Here is a 20,102-nt window from a genome sequence, read left to right as displayed (position 1 = left end):
CTCTCAAATCTTATTAGATCATTTTCTCCAAAGTCCTTGGCTTTTGCCAAGGAAAAACTAAATACAATTCTGATTTATCAAAGGTAACAAATATCAAGAATAAATTATTACATTTAATAATTCTGAAATAAATTTGAGGACAGCTAAAAATATAGGAAAACATAGTTATTAATTTGGAGCTTAAACTCAGTAAAAGTACATTCCCAGTTAACTGCCTCAACTACTCAAGTAAGTTTAGATCTGACTTGTTATGTATGGGAGAAGTGAGAGATCTTAATAGAATTTCTTAACAAGTCACTAATTGCTTTAGGGTATTTGAATAGCAATTAAAATTTAAACACATAATTAATTCAATTAGCTTGACCAAATTTGTAGGGATTTAAAAACTCTAAATTACTAAAATATTTATAATTACATTCTGAAATCAAAACTCATTTTTTTTTGGAAATAAATCTTTTCTTCTCTTTTGGAGGGGCTGGGGCACACCTGGTGATGTGCAGGGTTTCCTTAGGAAGGACTCTTGGCAAACTCAGGGAACAATATGGAATGCAGTGGCTAGGTCAACGCCCTATCTCTCTAACCCCCATTTTCCTCTTAAAATTAAAACTTAAAGTGCGTAGCAGTTGCTATGAACTGGTAGTACTCCAAGAATATTACATTCAGTGACGCATCGCAGGGTTCATTGTTAATAACATTGAGACATTGAGTTTAAGTGACTTGTTAAAGATCATAATGTGGGTGGACTTGAGATTTTAACCTTGTCAATTGAAGTAAAATCATATTCCTAAAAACTAAATTTGATTATTCCTAGTGTATCTTTATTTTTTACCTGTTTTTTTACATTCACGGCATGTATCTCCTATGAAATATAGGTTACGTTGCTCTAATGATATAACAGGGATTCTTTTTTAGAATTTCTGAATGATCTAATGTATTCTGTCATTATATTTTTTAACTTTTTAATTTCTGGTGAAAAAAATCATTGTTTACCCTAATCAAATATTTATTTTTGGAGTTCTTTATAATATAATGCATCTTTATTTTTCAAATTTTATCAAACACAATTACCAAATTCCTCCTTTCTCCCAACAAACAGATTGAATTGTGCGGCTTGTTTGACATTGCATAAATAAAACCTTCAAAAAATTACATTGTTCATCTAATTCAACTTTAATCAAGTCTTTTCATTTTCTAAGCATTGTAAACATTTAAGATCCACACACAAGCATATGTCAATAGTTCATTAGGGGCAGTACAGAGCACTGAACTCAAAATTGAGAGCATGTTCTTTAAAGTGGCCTTAACTCACACAAAAAATAAAGTGGCTTTAACTCACACACAAAAAAATTGTAGCATTGGGAGAGGGTGCAGGGGGAACACAGTGATGCTTACTTCTGGCGCTGTGCACAGGGACCACTCCTGGTGAAACTCAGAGAACAATATGCCATGCCATGGACCACACCCAGGTCAGCATTATGGAAGCTAATCGCCTTACCTGCTATCATTTCATCTCTAGATATTAGAGCACCATCTTCTGAATATCTGGGAGAAATCACTGACATCGCAAATACAAAATAGAAAAATAATATTTCTAGGATAATCTCTTTCAGAATACACAGTTTCTAGTTCTTTGATAAGGGCCACACCCAACTGTGCTCAGGGCTTTCTTCTGGTTCTGCACTTAGGGATCACTCCTGGCAGTCTTGGGAAACCATGCGGAGTTCCTGGGCTTGAACTACAGTCAGTTTAATGCAAGGCAACTGCCCTACCTGATGTACCACAGGTCTGGCTTAGTAGTCAGTGTTTTTTTATTTTTTTTTTAATTGAGTCACCATAAGATACACAGTTACAAAGCTGCTCATGATCAGGCTTCAGTCATACAATAATTCAATACCCATCCCTCCACCAGCGTCCATTTCCCACCACCAATGACTCCAGTCTCCCTCCTGCCACTCCCCCCCCAGCCTGCCTCTATGGTCTATGGGGGGTCTTTCCTTCTCTTCTTCTGTTAAATAAAACCAAAACCAAATTTTTTTCTTAAAAATTATTGAATTCTCTTTCTCTCCCAGAGTATTTAATATTTTTAAGAAAAAAATGTTGCTTTTATTTATTACTTTTCAGGTATAAATGATATATATGCAATTTATTCTTATCATAATTTAAGCCATTTATATCATATATTTCAAAGTATTTGTATAGATAATAGTCAATTGTGATATGGACTTCAGTATGTATTAAATATGTGTTAAATATATGTTAAAAGTTTATTGCTTTATTGGTAAACAGATAAGTAGATAGCACTTTGAATTGATTATTAAAAATGCATCACTTAACATTCTTAAGCACTTGCTTGCTTTGTGATAGGATAATTGTAGCAATTTTTGTTCCTCATTTTATTTAATAGACGTCTAACACTGTAATACCTCATTGAGTTATTGCCATAGAGTAACAAAAGCTCAATCAGGAAAGGGTCGTGGCCATTCCATAATTACCATCTGTTTAGCTTTGTTAGTATTTCTCATTATGACTGAGAAGGTCAATGATACTGTACATGACAGGAGCCCAGCAAGGTTAGAAGTAATAAAATAGCTTGGAGACCAAGTGAGGCTCTGCTACTCCAAGTGATGGACAGTTAATTACTTGAGTTTTAAATAGCAAGAGCATTGGGAGAAATTTAGAACTTTGCAATATGGTAGTTATCCAAGTACATATTACTTGGTGGTTTTTCAGTGAACTGTAGTTTTCAATTAGAAGACATGGGTATGCCCTGTGGCAGAAGAGCATGTAATTTTGAGAAAAGCAGAACATTTTCAACAGTCTAGGGCACTTAGACATTCCAAATTTCAGTATTTAGTGCAAACTTCCCCATCTTGATCAGCACTTTAGATTCATCTGTGAATTTTATCCAATACCAAATGTCAGGGCCTCATATTAAATCCTAATCTGTAGAGAATAGTACCCAAGCATGAAAACAAATTTTTACAAGGATGAAGATGTTTGGATGTGCTTCACAGATTGAAAATAATTATTCTACAATTAACATCCACAAATAACTACTGCTGGTATAGATAAAACCACTACTGGGCTATAAGAATTTTCTTTTTTTTTTTTTAATTTTATTTAATCTCCATGTGGAGGGTTACATAGTTCTCATGATTATGTCAATTATACAATACCTAAACACCCTTCCCTTCACCAGTGCCCCTATTCCATCACCAACCACCCCAGTATACCTCGCCCCCCTCCCCATCCCTGCCCTTGTAATTGATAAGTTTCACTTAGTTTACGGTTTATCTTGGTTACATTCTGTTTCAACACATTACTCGCTATTGTTGCTAGGGTTTCAAGCAAGTCCCATTGTTTGTTACATAACTTTTCTATTTTTTTCCCCCCTCGACCACGGAGTTCACGCCTGTTTAGTATTCACCACGCTGCCTGACAAAGGAAAAAAAAAAAACGGAAAAGATGGTTATTTCCCGTCATCAGCCGGCGTGGGGCTCTGGCTTAGTTGATAGTCTGGTAGAAAGTCTGCAGTTTCTGGAACCAAAAGTAGTGTGCTGGTATCGGCCCCGGCTTGAGATTCCACTAGTGTTCCGCTGTTCCATGTACATAATACTTTATTCCCTTGTATCCCATTCCCATGCCACCAGGTCCGTGTCAACTTAATGGACATCATACTATGGTTAACGCCACGCCGCGTTTCTTCCCGAGAAAGAAGGATATTTCTTCTCAGCTGGCGTGGGGATATGGCTTAGTTCAATCTAGAGAGATGGCTACCATTTTGGTTGCCTTCAATATTTCAACAAAAAACTTACTATTCTTGTTAGGGTTTCCCACCAAAGTCCAACCCGTTAAAAGGGAACCATTTCATATTGCTGATGATTAGATGACATTAGGTCGCGCGGCCACGGCTGCGCGGTTTTGGGTTTCTGTATAAAGTCCAGGGAAAATTCTGCCTGAAATTCTATCACTACAATCTTTTACCCTTTTATGGTGCTCATAAGATGGGAAAACCTAGAGAAATACCGGGCCCCCGCACGGGCAGAAGTGGGAAAGCTCCCTTGTCCTCCTCAGTCATACTGGGGCTGCGGGCGCGGAGAAGTGGGAAAGCCCACGTGGCTGCACTCTCTTTAAGTGTCCGAAGTGGGCGGAGACAGTACTTCCCCGCCCTCGATCTCCCTCCAGCCGCACCGCGCATTTGGGTGCGTGTCTCCATTTTGTGCTCAGAGAAGTGGGGTGGAGGCTGTGCTGTGCCCAGGAGAGGTTGAGGGAGAGAGAGAGAGATTAAAAAAAAAAGAGAAACGCCGGGCCCCCGCACAGGGGGCCTGGTGGAAACGCTCAAATCACATACTGCAGGTTGCTGGTGGGCTGCTGGTGTCCAAAGCAGCTCCCTTGTCCTCCTCAGTCATACTGGAGCTGCGGGCGTGGTGAAGTGGGCAAGAATTTTCTTTTTCATGGTGATTGTTTCTTTGTTTGTTTGTTTTTTGGGGGGGCACATTTGACTTTGCTCAAGTTTCTGGCTCTGTGCTTATGGATCACTATTGGAACTGCTCAAGGGACCAAACCTAAGTCAGCCTCATGCAAGACAAGTGCCTTACCCCGCTATACTATCACTCCGGCACCTTCTTTTTCAATTTTAATCTATATTCCTTACATGAAAAAATGGCAATTTCCACAGTATTGTCTTTGAACTTTTCATATTTAATTAATAATTATTTTGAAGCTTACATCTGATTTAGTTCTATAGGGATAATTTTAAATGTGTGAAAAAGGCATTTATTCCTAGAAGAATCTGCATAAATATCTTTGAAACCTTTGAAGAAAACACGGACTTGTTTACCCATATGGGTCAGCCTATAAATTTATTAGGCAAATAAGAGAAAAAAACAATTAAATACAAAGTTCTGATGTGAAAAATATTTATGTAATTTTCATAAAGTGCATATAGTGGATAAACGTTTTATAGCATTTAATAGTTTCATATTTATACTCTGGATCTTTTAATAGATAAATTATGTCCATGTATTTCTAGAATTCAAATTAAGATATATGCAATTAGGTAATAAACTATAACAACTTGTATTTTTTTTCTTTTCGGGTGACACCCAGCGGTACACAGGGGTTACTCCTGGCTCTGCACTCAGGAATTACTCCTGGCGGTGGTGGGGGAACATATGGGATGCTGGGAATTGAACTTGGGTTGGCCGCGTGCAAGGCAAACGCCCTACCCGCTGTGCTATCGCTCCAGCCCTAACAACCTGTATTTTAATAACGTAATGTACTGATTGGTAATGACCAATTACTTTTTTTTTAAATTTTATTGAATCATTGTGAGGTAGTTACAAGCTTTCATGTTTCGGTTACAATCATATAATGATCAAACACCCATCCCTTCACCAGTGCACATTCCCCACCACCAATATCCCTAGTATACCTCACCCTCCCCCTACCTTCATGCAGACAATATTCCCCATACTCTCTCTCTACTATTGTGCATTATGACTTGCAACACAGACACTGAGAGGTCATCATGTTTGGTCCATTATCTACTTTCGGCACGCATCTCCCATCCTGACTGATTCCTCCATCCATCATTTTCTTAGTGACCCTTTCTCTATTCCAGCTGCCTTCTCCCCTCTACTCATAAAGCAGGCTTCCAGCTATAGGGCAATCCTCCTGGCCCTTGTATCTACTGTCATTGGGTGTCAGCCTCATGTGATGTTATTCTATACTCCACAAATGAGTGTAGTCCTTCTATGTCTGTCCCTCTCCTTCTGCCTTATTTCGCTTAGCATGATACTCTCCAGGCTATTCACTTAAAAGCAAATTTCATGACTTCATCTCTTCCAACAGCTGCATAGTATTTCAGAGCAATTACCTCTTTTCAGGGCTGTGACTAGAGCACTCACATCTCTTCACTGTGCCTTTCAGCAGGAAGGTAGCAGTCCCTATGGTCTGTGGCCAATATTCGTTCTGTGTATTTGTTGAATCACCTGCAGGAAAAGCATAGGCCAATATAAACTTAATGTCACAGTAAATTTAAAATGAAAATGCTATTTATTAATTTGAAAATCTTGACTTTTGTGGTTTCCACTTCAGATTTTTTGAGTATTGTTCTTTTAAAAATTTTAAATGTCTCAAAATATTTGCTACAGTTTTATTAATCTCTACACGTTGTTTTCAAAAGATATTCTTTTGTTTTTGTTTTTTTCAACTAGGACCCCTACTATGGCTGGTGGCCTATTTTCTATTGACAGAAACTACTTTGAAGAGATAGGAACGTACGATGCAGGAATGGATATCTGGGGTGGAGAGAATCTTGAAATGTCTTTTAGGGTAATTTCATTTTACTATATTTTTTTGATGCCGAAATACTATGTTATAGCATGCATAGATAGATAGACCCCATAATATATTGTCAAACATTTTTGTGAAGAGATGAAACTTACTGATTAGTTTAATATTTATTTAGAAGCTTTGCTAGAGTCCTTTTGCATGCAATATTTAATGCTTAATGGGAAATTATAGTTTTCAAAATAATTTTTGTTAGTATGAAAGTATTAGAAATTTCAGATCATCTTATAAAGATCTCTTTTCTTTTGAATAAAACATGGAAGTATTTGTATTATAAGAATTTGCAAGTGCTGCCTGAGGGTATTTTCAAATAACTCTAAGAATAACCTGTTGTTCAAAGGAACTCTGAATAATTCTGTAAGTACATGAATTTATACAAAATAGACATTGTTATTTGATAAATCTGTTTGAATACATAAATTCGTTGTTTGGCCTTTGAAGTAAATGAAAATTAAGAATTCTTTAAAAAATGATGATAAAAAGCATATGAATTTTTAATTTTTGCATATATATACATAAATATGCTTATTTCTAAGAAATAAATTCTGGAGCTGGATAGATAGTACAAGGGTCAAGAAGCTTGCCTTGAATGCAGCTGACCTTGTTTTAATCATTTAGGCTTACATAATGGTGCTCTGAGCACTTTAGGAGTTAATCCTGAGGACAAAGTGGGGTTAAGCCCTAAGCACTACTATATGTGATCCAAACTCATCATCCCACACACACACACACAAAAATAAAGAATAGCAACATACAATTTTTCCTAGAGCCACAGTTATTTATTCAATGAACTGTATTTTGTGTTACTAAGATGGAACTTAAGCCTAAATTCACTTTTTAAGGTTGAACTTAACCAAAATTCACTATTTTTCAAAAAGTATTTACTGATAAATTTACTTGTCTTTTAGTGTTTTGTCATGATGTTCAAGAGTAAGAGAGGTGGCACAGGGGTTAAAGTGATTGCCTTACACACAGCTTACCCTGGTTCTACTCCTGCGCTGGCAAGAGTACCTAAGTACCATCGCATATGGAAAAAAATTGGGGGCTTGAACCATAACACATTGGGTACGGTGTTTGCCTTGCATTCGGCCAACCCAGGTTTTATTACTCGCCAGCATGGCAGAGCCTGGCAAGTTACCCATGGCGTATTCGATATGCCAAAAACAGTAACAAGTCTCACAATGGAGATGTTACTGGTGCCTGCTCGAGCAAATCAATGAACAAGGGGATGACAATGATACAGTGATGATCAAGAATCATGTGTCTCAACTTTTCACTTAGAAAGTAAAGATTGTTTTTCACTAAAATGGTATATAAATATTTTTTATGTTATATAAGAAAATGTCACTCATGTACAATAATAGAAAAGCAATGAAGGGAAAAGGTAAAACCTAATGAAAATAAACCAATGGACTCAGACAATGGAGCTTAGGTGACTAGACTGGGGAGAAAGAAATAAGAAGCTCCATTTGTTTGTGTTGGAAAGATATTGGTGGATGGATTGGTAGTGGTTATTCTTATTTTCAATGATAACTTTTTTTTTACAAAATAAAAATTCCAAGTCAAGTTTTATTTAGACTGAAAAATTTAAACTTTTTTTAAAAAGGAAAAGGTTTCAGAACTTTAAATTTTTTTAATTTATTTATTTTTAATTAGTGAATCACCGTGAGGGTACAGTTACAGATTTATACATTTTTGTGGTCATGTTTCCCTCATACAAAGTTTGAGAACCCATCCCTTCACCAGTGCCCATTCTCCATCACCAGTAAACCCAGCATCCCTCCCACTCTCTCCAATCCCATCTCCCCCCACTCCACTCTGCTATTATGGCAGGGTATTCCCTTTTGTTCTCTCTCTCTAATTAGGTGTTGTGGTTTGCAATAAAGGTGTTGAGTGGCCATTGTGCTCAGTCTCTAGTCTACATTCCCATGCATCACCCTTCCCCCACATGGCCTCCAACCGCATTTTACTTTGTGTTCCCTTCTCTATCTGAGTTGCCCTCTCCCCAGAATGTGAGGCCAGCCTCCAAGCCATGGAGTCAACTTTCTGGTACTTATTTCTACTATTCTTGGGTGTTAGTCTCCTACTCTGTTATTCTATATTCCACAGATGAGTGAAATCTTTCTATGTCTGTCTCTCTCTTTCTGACTCATTTCACTTAGCATGATACTTTCCATGCTTATTCAGCCCTTTTGGAAAACAATATGGACGATTCTCAAAAATCAGAAATTGAGCTCCCATTTGACCCAGCAATACTACTGCTGGGAAAATATCCCAGAGAAGCAAAAAAGTATAGTCAAAATGACATCTGCACTTATATGCTCATCGCAGCACTATTTTCAATAGCCAGAATCTGGAAAAAACCCAACTGCCCTAGAACAGATGACTGGTTGAAGAAACTTTAGTACATCTATACAATGGAATACTATGCAGCTGTTAGAAAAAATGAGGTCATGAATTTTGTGTATAAATGATAACATATTTTTAAAAGTGTGAAACATGCCGTTAAAGCATATAGTTGTAAAATCATATAGTTGTGTAAACCTATGATTACTAAAATAAAATTCATTTGTGAAAAAAGAAAATTGAATGTGAATCCCCAAATAATTACTTATTTAATTTTGAATGAATAAAATAAGACATTACAGCTTAAAAAAAGGAAAAATTGGGATGAGGACAATATATTAAGAAATATAATTTGTTCTTACCAGCAGATAAAATATGAACATATTTACATATATAATGATTGATATTCATTGAATGCTACTCTGAGGTTAAATAATTTTAATTAACATAGGAATATTTTCATTTGCTGTGATCCTGTTGCACGGCATTTTCTTTCTTTTTTGTGATCCAATTCACTTCACTCTCCACCCAGTAAAGTTTATTTTCCGCCAACAGGCTGCCCTCACTTTTCTCATATTGCTCTCAGATTTCATTAGTACTCTTCAGCTGACTAATGGCGTGGCAAACCAGAGATGTAACCCTTTGGTGGAGCACATGCTCACAAACGTGAAATGCTGGCTTCCATCCCTGATACCACACACAAAAATAAAATAACAAGAAATAGAGAGCAATTCATGATGATGTAATAGAAAATGACCTGGAAATAAAAACAGAGGTAAAAAATGTTTGAAAATTTTGAAAATTTGGTGGTTGGTGGTTTGAGATCATTAAGAATAATTTGCTTTTGAAGTATATAAGTAATTGCATGATTTTTATGAATTATTATAGCATGAATTTTCAAAAACATGCCAATCTTTTTAGTTTCAATATTTTTCAATAGAAACAATATATTTTTCTTCTACTTCTTTCATACATCCTACTGTGTTTCCATAATATGAATATAAGCATTTTCTTATATGTGTCCTAGTTGAGAGAGATAAGCATGGAAAAAATATGCTATAACAGAAATTAGCATGCAATTAGTATTCATATCTTAGATTAAGTTATAAAGATTTTAGACTAATAATTTACATGTACATGAACATATGTTTAGTATGTAATGTATCTGTGGTTTCTCTTCCAAATACTGAGGCTACAAAATTGAAGGATACATCATGTTTGTACCCTCAGAAAACCATAATCCTGTGAGAGAATTACATAGGTACTATTGACTCTGTAAATTGTAGAAAAACTCCTCAATCTAAAAAAATCCTTATTTGAAAAAGACCTACATTATATGCTTTGTTTTAAAGAGAACAAAATTATTCCCCTATGATTAAGATAAGATAAAAATATTCTCTCTTTCCCTTCTTACAGTTAACATTATGATGGAATTTTTAGTCAGTGTAATACCTTAGAAATAATGAATAAAAAGCCTTCTGTATTATAAAGAAGAACATAAGACTGTCATTACAGATTAAAATAATGTCTATGACATTTATTTGAATTCATGTAAAATGATACTAAAACATTTTTTTCTTGCCATGTTTGCAGGATATAGGAATAGTATTCAAAAGATCAATAAGTGTTTGTAAAAATACAAAATAATCTTCAAAAATTAACTTTATTTCTACTGCAGTAATTAATGCCTGAACATTTTAGTTCGAGCAATTAAAAGTCATTAAATAGAATTTTTTTTAAAAAACGAAAATAGAATCAAATCATGGAATAGTGACAATTCTGAATATGCAGAAAGCTCCTCTGGAGTAAAAACCCAAATTCCAAAAAACCCAAATTAATGCACATACATATTTATGTTTTTATGATGCAATATGAAATTGTTAAGGTGTCAGTTATACCCATATCAATATAAATTCTGTGAATCATTAATTGATACCCTAGCAGGTCTTTTTAAAGTAGAAATTGCTGTTGGTTCTAATACTAACTGAAAATGAAAAAAGATGGAGAACAACCAAAAATCGTTTTGAGAAAGAAAAATTTTTTGTAGAGCTGGAGAGATAGCTCAACAGGCTCGGCGGATGCTGTTGCAGCAGGAGGTCCAGGTTTATATTCAGCATCACATGCTTCTTTAAGCAGCCCTGGGAGTGACCACTGAAGCACAGAACTAGGATTATCCCTGAGTACTCACTCCCAAATAAAAAAATAATTATAGATGTATAATAGTTAAAACTGGGTGGTGTTGGCCGAAAGATGGGAAGTAGAACAAAGTGATAGAAAAATGGTGGTATCTTCAATAAATAAGCCTGGAAAAAATTGGATTGGGTATTTGTTTGGAAAAAATATCTTAAATTATATAAAAACTATCTCAAAGTATAAACCTAAAGTTGCAAAATCAAACATCAGAGAAAAATTTCATGTCCAATAATTAGTCAAAAGACAAAAGCTTAAAGTGATGAATTATACTTCATTAAAATGATGAAGTGATAGGAAAAGCAAATCACCACAGGAAGAAGTTGTTAGCAAATGATAAATTTCAAAATCATCTTGTATCCAAACAACAACAATGTCAAAACCTTTGGTAACAAGAAAATAACCAACAAAAGCAAAGTACTCAAATGTTTTAGCAGACAAAGAGACATTTCACTAAGGAATACACATGAATAAGCATATGAGAAGACATTAATATTAGTTTTTATAAATTAAAACAGAATCATAATGGTTAACATATGTGTTATATGACTTAAATTAAAAGGAATATATTGATGATTATGAAGATAAAATGATACAATAACTGTAGAAAACAGGTTTACTACATCTCAAATAATCCCTAGATATTTACCCTAGGGAAAAGAAAGCATAGTGCTGTACAAAAGTTATACATTAAAGTTATTTATTTATAATAACCAGAAGCAAGATGAATAGCTACCACAGAGTGTATAAAGGATCTGTGACTTGTGCATATAGGTTTCTACTTTAGAAATATCGATATTTGTTTCTGGTACCATATGCAGTGCGAGGGATAGAATCAGGGTTAGCAGTATGCAAGACAAATGCCTTAGATCCTGATTTATAGCTCAGGCCTCTAGAATAATGAATGAACTATTGGTATTCCCTATATCATTGTGAATATTGAAACTACACTGTGTGAAACAGCAAGAACAAAAGATTATATACAATGTAGAAAATATTTATATTTATAAATAAAATGTAATCTATAAGTAGACAAACACTGTAGCACTGTCATCCCATTGTTCATTGATTTGCTCAAGCGGGCACCAGTAACGTCTCCATTGTGAGACTTGTTATTACTGTTTTTGGCATATAGAATATATGCCAAATATTCTATAATATATATAGCAGCTTGCCAGGTTCTGCTGTGTGTGTGGGTGAAATACTCTTGGTACCTTGCCAGGCTCTCCGAGAGGGATGGAGGAATCAAACCCGGTCAGCTGTATGCCAGGCAAACCCCCTGTCCACTATGCTATCACTCCAGGGGACAAAGGATAAATTATATTTGGACAGTTAGGTTGAAAGAAGAGAGTTAGAGAAAGGGCAAATAAGGATCATATAAAAACTTTGTTGAATAACAGATTTAGATACCCATCGCCTTGATTGCAGTGATGATAACTTACAGGTGTCAAATATTCTAAAACTTACCCAATGATAGAAATTAAACATTGGCAATAAGGAGTATGTAACTTATATTTTAAAAAATATTGAAAATATTTAAAAATACATACACCGCAAACTTCTCCGAAAGATTTAAAAAAATCATATTTGATTAGTAAACTATTGACCTTTAGACCTGGTCTAAAGGTTCTGTTATCTAAGTGGATAGGTAAAGGACTTAGAGTAACAAAAAAAAACAAAACGTGTTTTGACAGAGAAAACTTTAGACAACTAATAGCATATGACTTTAAAATATTTTATAGATTTGGAGACATATGGTATTACTTAGACTGACTATTGAAATGATGTTGTTATTGGTACTATTCTCTCTTTATAGAATAGAATTTGGTTTTTGTCAAGTATTTTTCTTTCAAGTATTTAAGCAACCCTTTGATTTTCTTGTTTAGTTAGCATCATGGTGAACTACACTAACTTGTTGTTATTATTGTTGTTTCTGGGCTACACTCAGCAGTGCTCAGGGCTTATTCCTGGCACTGTGCTTAGGGATAACCCCTGGTGGGGTTGTGGGTTAGAACTCCAGTAGACTGTATGCAAGGCCGGGGGAAAAAAAACTATATGATCACTCCAACCTCACTAAATTAATTATTAATTATTGTATGTTTAACTAACAGTTTACCTCTCAAGATAACTGTGTGAATTAAATTAAATAACAAAATTTTTGTTTATTTGTTTTTATATTTTGGCCCATACCTGGTGATGCTTAGGGTTCTGTGCTCAGGGATCACTATTGGTATAATGGGACCCTTTTAAAAAGTAAACTGTATCACATGCTGAAACATTGACTTTGTTATTATCAACCTTAAAAATAGAATAATTGTCAATGTAAATATTTTAATTAATAGGAATATAATATCCCAATTTTTTTACATTCCAAATGACAATGAAAGTAGCAGTATGTTTATCTGAAAACCGTAACAAAATAAAATGTTTTGGAGTGTGAAATTCATTCAGTTCCAAAATGCAAGATCGATGGGAAAATAAATGGGAGAATAGTACTGTATATAAGGTGAGGAAGCCGTAGACTTTTGAAAGATTGCAGAATCCACACTTTTGAAAGTAAAGAACTTTTTAAAGGATTGGAGACATAATACAGGACTTAAGAGGTGTACCTTGCATAGAGCTTGATCCAGATCTTTTCCTGGCTTGCATATGGTCTCCCAAGCACTGCCAGGAGTGATCCCTGAGGGCAGAAGCAGGAGTAAGCTGGAGCACCACCACAAGGTATAGTCTAAAACCTCCACCCCACCTCACCTCAAAAAGAAAAATTAAATAAAAGCATTTATTGAAAATATGAGCATAGTGTCTTTGCCAACTATAGAAATCAGACAATAATAGAAATATTTAAGTTAATTTAATGAAATCTAGTGCTGGAGCAATAGCACAGTGGGTACTGCATTTGCCATGTATGCGGCCAACCCGGGTTTGATTCCTCTGCCCCTCTCGAAGAACCTGGCAAGCTACCGAGAGTATCTTGCCTGCACAGCAGAGCCTGGCAAGCTATCCATGGCATATTCAATATGCCAAAAACAGTAACAACAAGTCTCACAATGGAGATGTCACTGGTGCCCGCTCAAGCAAATCGATGAGCAACAGGATGACAGTGACAGTAACAGTGACAGTCTTTATGGAATATTTACCCTAAAATATAATAAAGCAGTATCTTCATGATAAGATAGATATTTCAATCGTGGGAACTGTAGAATCATATTAAGTTAAAACGTGTATAGAGATCTATATTTTTCCAAAATCAAAATGCTAAAAGTTATTTTGAATGTTTATAACAATAAATATCCAATTGTATGTGCTCCCAATATTAAAAGTATGAAGAGTGATATTGGCACTTTGGTGGTAGAAATGGATTGGTAACATTGTACTCCTAAGGCATATGAGTGTTTGAACTCTTGGAAACAAGTCATCTCATTAAAAATAAAACAGTTATAAAACTATGTAAATAAAATTCACATGAGCAATAAGTAAATTTTATGTTAATAAATCTGTAGAGCATTAGCAAACAGTAACAGAAATTGTTTTTGTTCCTAAATTATACCTTAAGATTTTATAATTTTGATTACTATTCTTCTTCCTGGCACAAAACTAAAATACAGCAATAAATTTATACTGAATTGTCTATGATGTGATTCACAACTTATACTACATAGAGACTAAAACGTTTAGTACTATAAGGCATTATAAGTACTATAAGGCATTTTAGGACTATAAAGCATTATTAGGTACTCTACTACCTAATGTTAAAATTTTTAGTTGTCAGTGTAATTAGAATTTATGCCTCCTTGAAATAATATTACTTATTATCTTTTGATTATCTCAAAAAATCTTATCACATTAGCGTTTCTACAAAAAGCATAACATATTTGTCAACCTACAAATATATTTATTTGATCACTAGCCTGTTCTGTTTGCTCTCAATTTTGTCAATCTATATATATCTACCTATCTATCTAGATTTATTTGTATGTAAGTCTATTTGAATATTACTGATCAAATAATCATAAAGACTCATTTGTACATTTCTAGTTGTAATCATTATAAAATATATAGTAGGGTAATTAATATACAGATTTTAAAACTTTACAACACAAATGGTATCTAGTGCAAATGAGTGCTAAGTGATAATTATTAGACATCTAAAGGATTGGAGCTGCAAGTAGAAAATTCTAAGAGGAAAGGAATTAAATATATAAATTAGAAATGGAATTACAAATGTAAAATAATAATGTGTAAATTTTGCAGTTTAATTTCCATAAAGGAACATCTGAATGAATTTTACAGGTGTTTTTAGGAAACACATATTGAAATCAATTTTAAAGAAAGATCACACAAGTTTGTATTGTATTCTTGGATTAATTCATTTAATGCAATAAAAGTATACAGAGGAAGTAAAATACTGATTTCTGATAAAAAGCAACATTTTTTGCACTGTATTTCTTTAACAAACGTAGATATACATCGAAGAAACTAAGTAGAATTTTTATGATATGGCAATAAGCCAGATGTATCTGCCATTTTAGTGAGTTTTGGTACATTAAGAAGCCAACCATCCATATTAGGGACAAATATCTGAAATGTCACCTTAGGGTAACAGTCCAAAACTGTGACAGTTTTCTGAGCCTTCTCTTGCTAATACATAGATTTCTCTACACATCCACATCAGCTATAAAAATCTTTATGATTCTTCTGACCCTAAGTATGAAAGACTGCAAATTAACTGTTTGAATTTATGGTTTTAAAAAGAGCTATATTAAGAATGTTAATGTGCTCAGATCAGAATAATTGCATAGGAAAGTCTGACTTCTGTTATTAACCAGATTTTACTAGTCTTGCACTGAATTTATTAATCACAGAAAGCAGCACAAAAGATTAAGGAGTCATCCTGTCGATTGACATTTGAAATAAACCTACACTATTCTAATAATTGAATGTTTAACTTTTCTTTTGTACCTAAGTATGTACTGGAATGATGTTTTATCACATTACAGGAGCCTCTTAAATCGTGTCAGGAATGAGTTGACTAATCAAGCTAGGCTATGTTCAGGGTCTTATGGTGCCAGCATTTGCATGTACCACTGACCTCTCCCATGAGCCCAGGATGACATGAAATGAATTTGAACGACTTATTTTACAAGTTAGATTTTCCTTTTTTTCCTTTGTGGAAAAAGGTAAAAGCAAATTATGTTTTGGATACTTTTATTTTTTTAATTTTAAGATTGTTCATATATATAATATATATACATATGTGTATATGTACAGAGGGTTTGACGAAATAAGATAAACCTGCCAATAAATCACATAAATTTTGCATGTAAATTTAATTTAGAAATTTCAAAAACTAATTTTAAAATATTTGTTAATTTCTTGGCAGACAGACCTATTTTTTCCCATTCGATTTAAACACTGCGGTGTACAAAGTTTTTCATGATGCCTTTGTTACAGGCATTCCACATTCCAATCCCAATCCCACCACCAGTCACCTTCCCTCCACCGTGGTCCTCATTTGCCCCACCACCCCTCGAGCTTGCCGTCATAGCAGGCCAAAATAATTTATTTTACATTGCTTGTTACCAATGAGTCACAAATGGAATTATCAAAAAAAAAAATACTTCAGTGAAAGAAAATTTATGAAATTTGTGATATCTCACCATCGGGACATTACATCCTTGTCTGAGGATTTACTAAACTGTTGATGATTTTTTAATCTTTTGTGTTTATGTATCTGTTAATTGAGCTTAGTTGGTTTCTACATTAAATTCCCATCGATCTGGTGGGCTACTACTAGGATATTGGTATTGTAGAGATTTAATCACAAGTCTCTGGAGCAGGGCTGATAGGTTAGATTACTTGGAGGAAGTGGTGGATAAATGTGTGGCTGCAGGAGCTTCCAGAAGTGCTGACTGGTGGAGGAGGTCGCCCTCCCCAACTCTGAGAAGGCCCAGAGTTTTAAGTAAAAATATACCTGGTATATCAGAAACTTTTAGTAGTTTGGCATCTCTGTGGCACTCAGTTCATAGGCAGTGGAGTCCGGCCTTAGGCAATGCGGCAACTTTTGAGCTGTGAGTATGGCAACAGGGGCTTTGGCAGGGTGAGGACATGGCCCTCCCCACGCCTTAAGATCACCCAAGGTCTCACCTGTGACCTGTGTATGTGAGAAGGCTTTAGAGCTTGTTGATCTCTTCCAAGATTTTATCGAGTCTCTGGAGCAGAGCCTGTAGATTAGCTTACTTGCAGTAGTGCAAGTGGTGGTGGTGGTGACGGTGTGCTGATGTTTGTGTGGCTTTCATACGGACTGTTGACAATGGACACAGACCAAATATAGGACAAATGCTAGAGTCAGAAAAAATAAATGAGAGAAAATATATGAGTGAACAGGAAAGCTGGTTCTTAATTTCATATGACAAATTCTTTAAAGAAAGAAAAAGTGAAGATATTAATTCTCTGGTTGGAAGTCTGTAGATTTGCAAATATCCTAAACTTTTGGAGAAGAAAAGATTTCTTATTCTATATTTAAAAGGAAATGATTGAATATTACTGGTAAAAGTTTTGCTGGTGGAATTTGCATTTATTTTAAGGTAAAGTTGCAAATTTTGATTTATAATTGTGTGTATCTGGAAATGGCAGAATATTGAAATACAGTACTATGTCAATAATATAAAAAAATTTATGTTCTCCAAAATAATTTGGCTAGCTAGTCATAAGTTAACCATCTGTTTATTTAACTGATAACTAATACATACTTCTAATATGCCAAGCACTCCATTAGATATTAGGATGTAGACATGAATGGGACAGGACATACTCTCTAGGAGTTCATTTTGTCATGAAGTTATAAACTTTAATTCCACCTTTTAGAATTATTGTATGCTTACCATTGCAATAGATATCAGCATGATTAAATATACTAAAAGCTTTGTATACCTGTAAATTTGTTTTACCTTAAGGCATTATTTATAGTTTCCTTGCATATTTAGATTACCTTGGTAGCAGTTATCAATCTGCCAGTGCCAAGAGTAAGCCCTGAGCACTTTTAGGTGTGGCCCCCCAAACAAAACTTCAATTAAAATTATTAAAACACAAAATGTAAAATATTGGGCAAAAAGGATGACAAAATTCCACCTGAAATTTATACTTTATTAGGGAGAGACACTAAATTCTAACAATCATGATAAATAGCATTGTCATGGAGAGTTAGATTGAGAAGGACGAAAGAGAAGGAAGAACAGGTCTGAGATGCTTGGCAGTAAGGATGTTCAGAGAGAGAAGGACAGAAAACAAAAGTCACTGTTTGGTATGCACAAAACTTACACTGGCACAGGGTTAGAAAGATTCCTAAACTATCTCATAATATATGTTTGATTGCTAATAGAATAATAAAAGCTGATCTTACAACTTGACAAGTTGCTACTGTTCATCCAGATAAAAGAAGGCCTTGAAGGTACACTTGTAAGGCTGAGAGATAGTGCAGTAGGAGCATTTGCCTTGCACCCAACTAATTCAGATTTGATGCCTGGCATTTCATATCATCTCCCAAACACCACCAGGGGGATACCTGAGTGTGGAGCCTGCAATAAACCCAGAACACCACCAGGTGTGACCTCCTCCGCAAATAAAGTACACTTGCTTCAAAACATCTAACTATAAAAATCTAATTATAAAAATTAGAATAATCTAGTATTTGAGATTGAACAAATAGTTCTGTAGTAGAGGAAAAAAATATATGTGGAAAATTACAAATACTGAGAAAGACCTCAAATTTATAAAAAAAATATAAACATCTTTCTTGTGCTTGGGCTAATTGGATTGCTAATTTGACAAAATAAAACTGCTCCAATCTCCCAGCTAAAGGCAAAATAAATTTTCACAAGAGTTGAAATTTAAATGAGAGAAAACTGACATTCATGTCTTTTAAGAAGCATATGTGATTTTATTTAATTTTTTATTTATTTATTTTTTATTGAATCACCATGTGGAAAGTTACAAAGCTTTCAGGTTTAAGTCTCACTTATACAATGCTCGAACACCCATCCCTTCACCAGTGCACTTATTCCACCACCAAGAATTACAGTATACCTCCAAGAAGCATATGTGATTTTAAAAAAATTAAATGAGTGGATGTAGAAAATGGACATTAAAGACAAGCTAAAATAGAGGTATAAGTTATATTTATAAAATTAATTTATATAAAAATCTAAATTATAAAAGGAAATGTTATAATTATACAAGATTTTAAATCTGCTTTATTCCCATATTTTCTTATGAAAATGTATCTTATTTTTTTTCCTCTCCTTTCACATTTCTCTACATAAATAAAATCTTTTTGCTTTAAGTAAAACTATTTTGCTTCACTAAGAAAGAAATAAGATTTAAAATGCCTTCTATGGAAAAAGAAAACAAAACCAAATAAAATACCAATGAACTTCTGTATTTCTACTGTTACAAATCGCGTTAATACCTTCCTTGCTCCCCCAAAAGAATGCACATTCATTTCTTGTTTCTTACTTTAATATTTAATTTGCTATTGTATAACCATCAAGGTATGCTACAACTATATTACCAATACTTTCAACCTTTCCATATCTCCAATCTCCAGATTGCAACCCTTTCACCTTACTCAAAATTAACTACTCTCAGGTTTTGTATTTATTATCTTTTTTATGAAAAAGATAATGTACTGTCAGCTATTTGTATATGCTTAAAGGATATACTCCTTTAAAAAAAAAAAGGATATACTCCTTTATTAAATCTGCTTAACTATTTATACAAATGACACCATGCTACATATAAAATACTTGAGTTTCATAGACAGCAGTTCAGGAGGCACAAAGGCTTGAAATGCTTGAGCTCTTAATTTACAATCTACTCTTTTATGACCTTAGTTGCTTTAAGTCAGATCTAACGTTAGGCTAGAAGATCTGTTTCCCAATCTATCATTTTTTTTCTTGAAAATTACATGAAAAGTGTATTATAAACCATTAAAAATGTATCCTGCAGAACTAGGATTTATTTTATTTTATATATATTCATATTCAATCACTTACAGATTTTGAGACAAAATTCCCAAACTGATTGTTCTATGAATATGCATTGTGTGAATAAAACTAGTGCACCTTCCTAGTCAAAATTAATGCATTCAAAATAAAATGCATGTACTTTTTTTATTAAGGAGCCAAATTTAAATCTCTATGGTAACTACTGCAGTA

General features: G+C 34.2%; 1 protein-coding gene across 9 annotated transcripts in view; it reads left to right on the top strand.

The window, feature by feature from the left end:
- Positions 1–20,102, top strand: part of GALNT13 (polypeptide N-acetylgalactosaminyltransferase 13) — a 725,693-nt gene that overhangs the window by 435,292 nt on the left and 270,299 nt on the right. For all 9 annotated transcript variants that reach the window (XM_055135847.1, XM_055135838.1, XM_055135818.1 and 6 more), the window contains one exon: positions 6,219–6,336. In XM_055135847.1, the coding sequence (XP_054991822.1) occupies positions 6,219–6,336 (118 nt within the window). The remainder of the gene's footprint in view (positions 1–6,218; positions 6,337–20,102) is intronic.

The sequence above is a fragment of the Sorex araneus genome, chromosome 1 (genome assembly GCF_027595985.1).
Source record: "Sorex araneus isolate mSorAra2 chromosome 1, mSorAra2.pri, whole genome shotgun sequence".
In the NCBI taxonomy this organism is placed as follows: Eukaryota; Metazoa; Chordata; class Mammalia; order Eulipotyphla; family Soricidae; genus Sorex; species Sorex araneus.
This window is presented reverse-complemented; position numbering and strand designations above follow the sequence as displayed.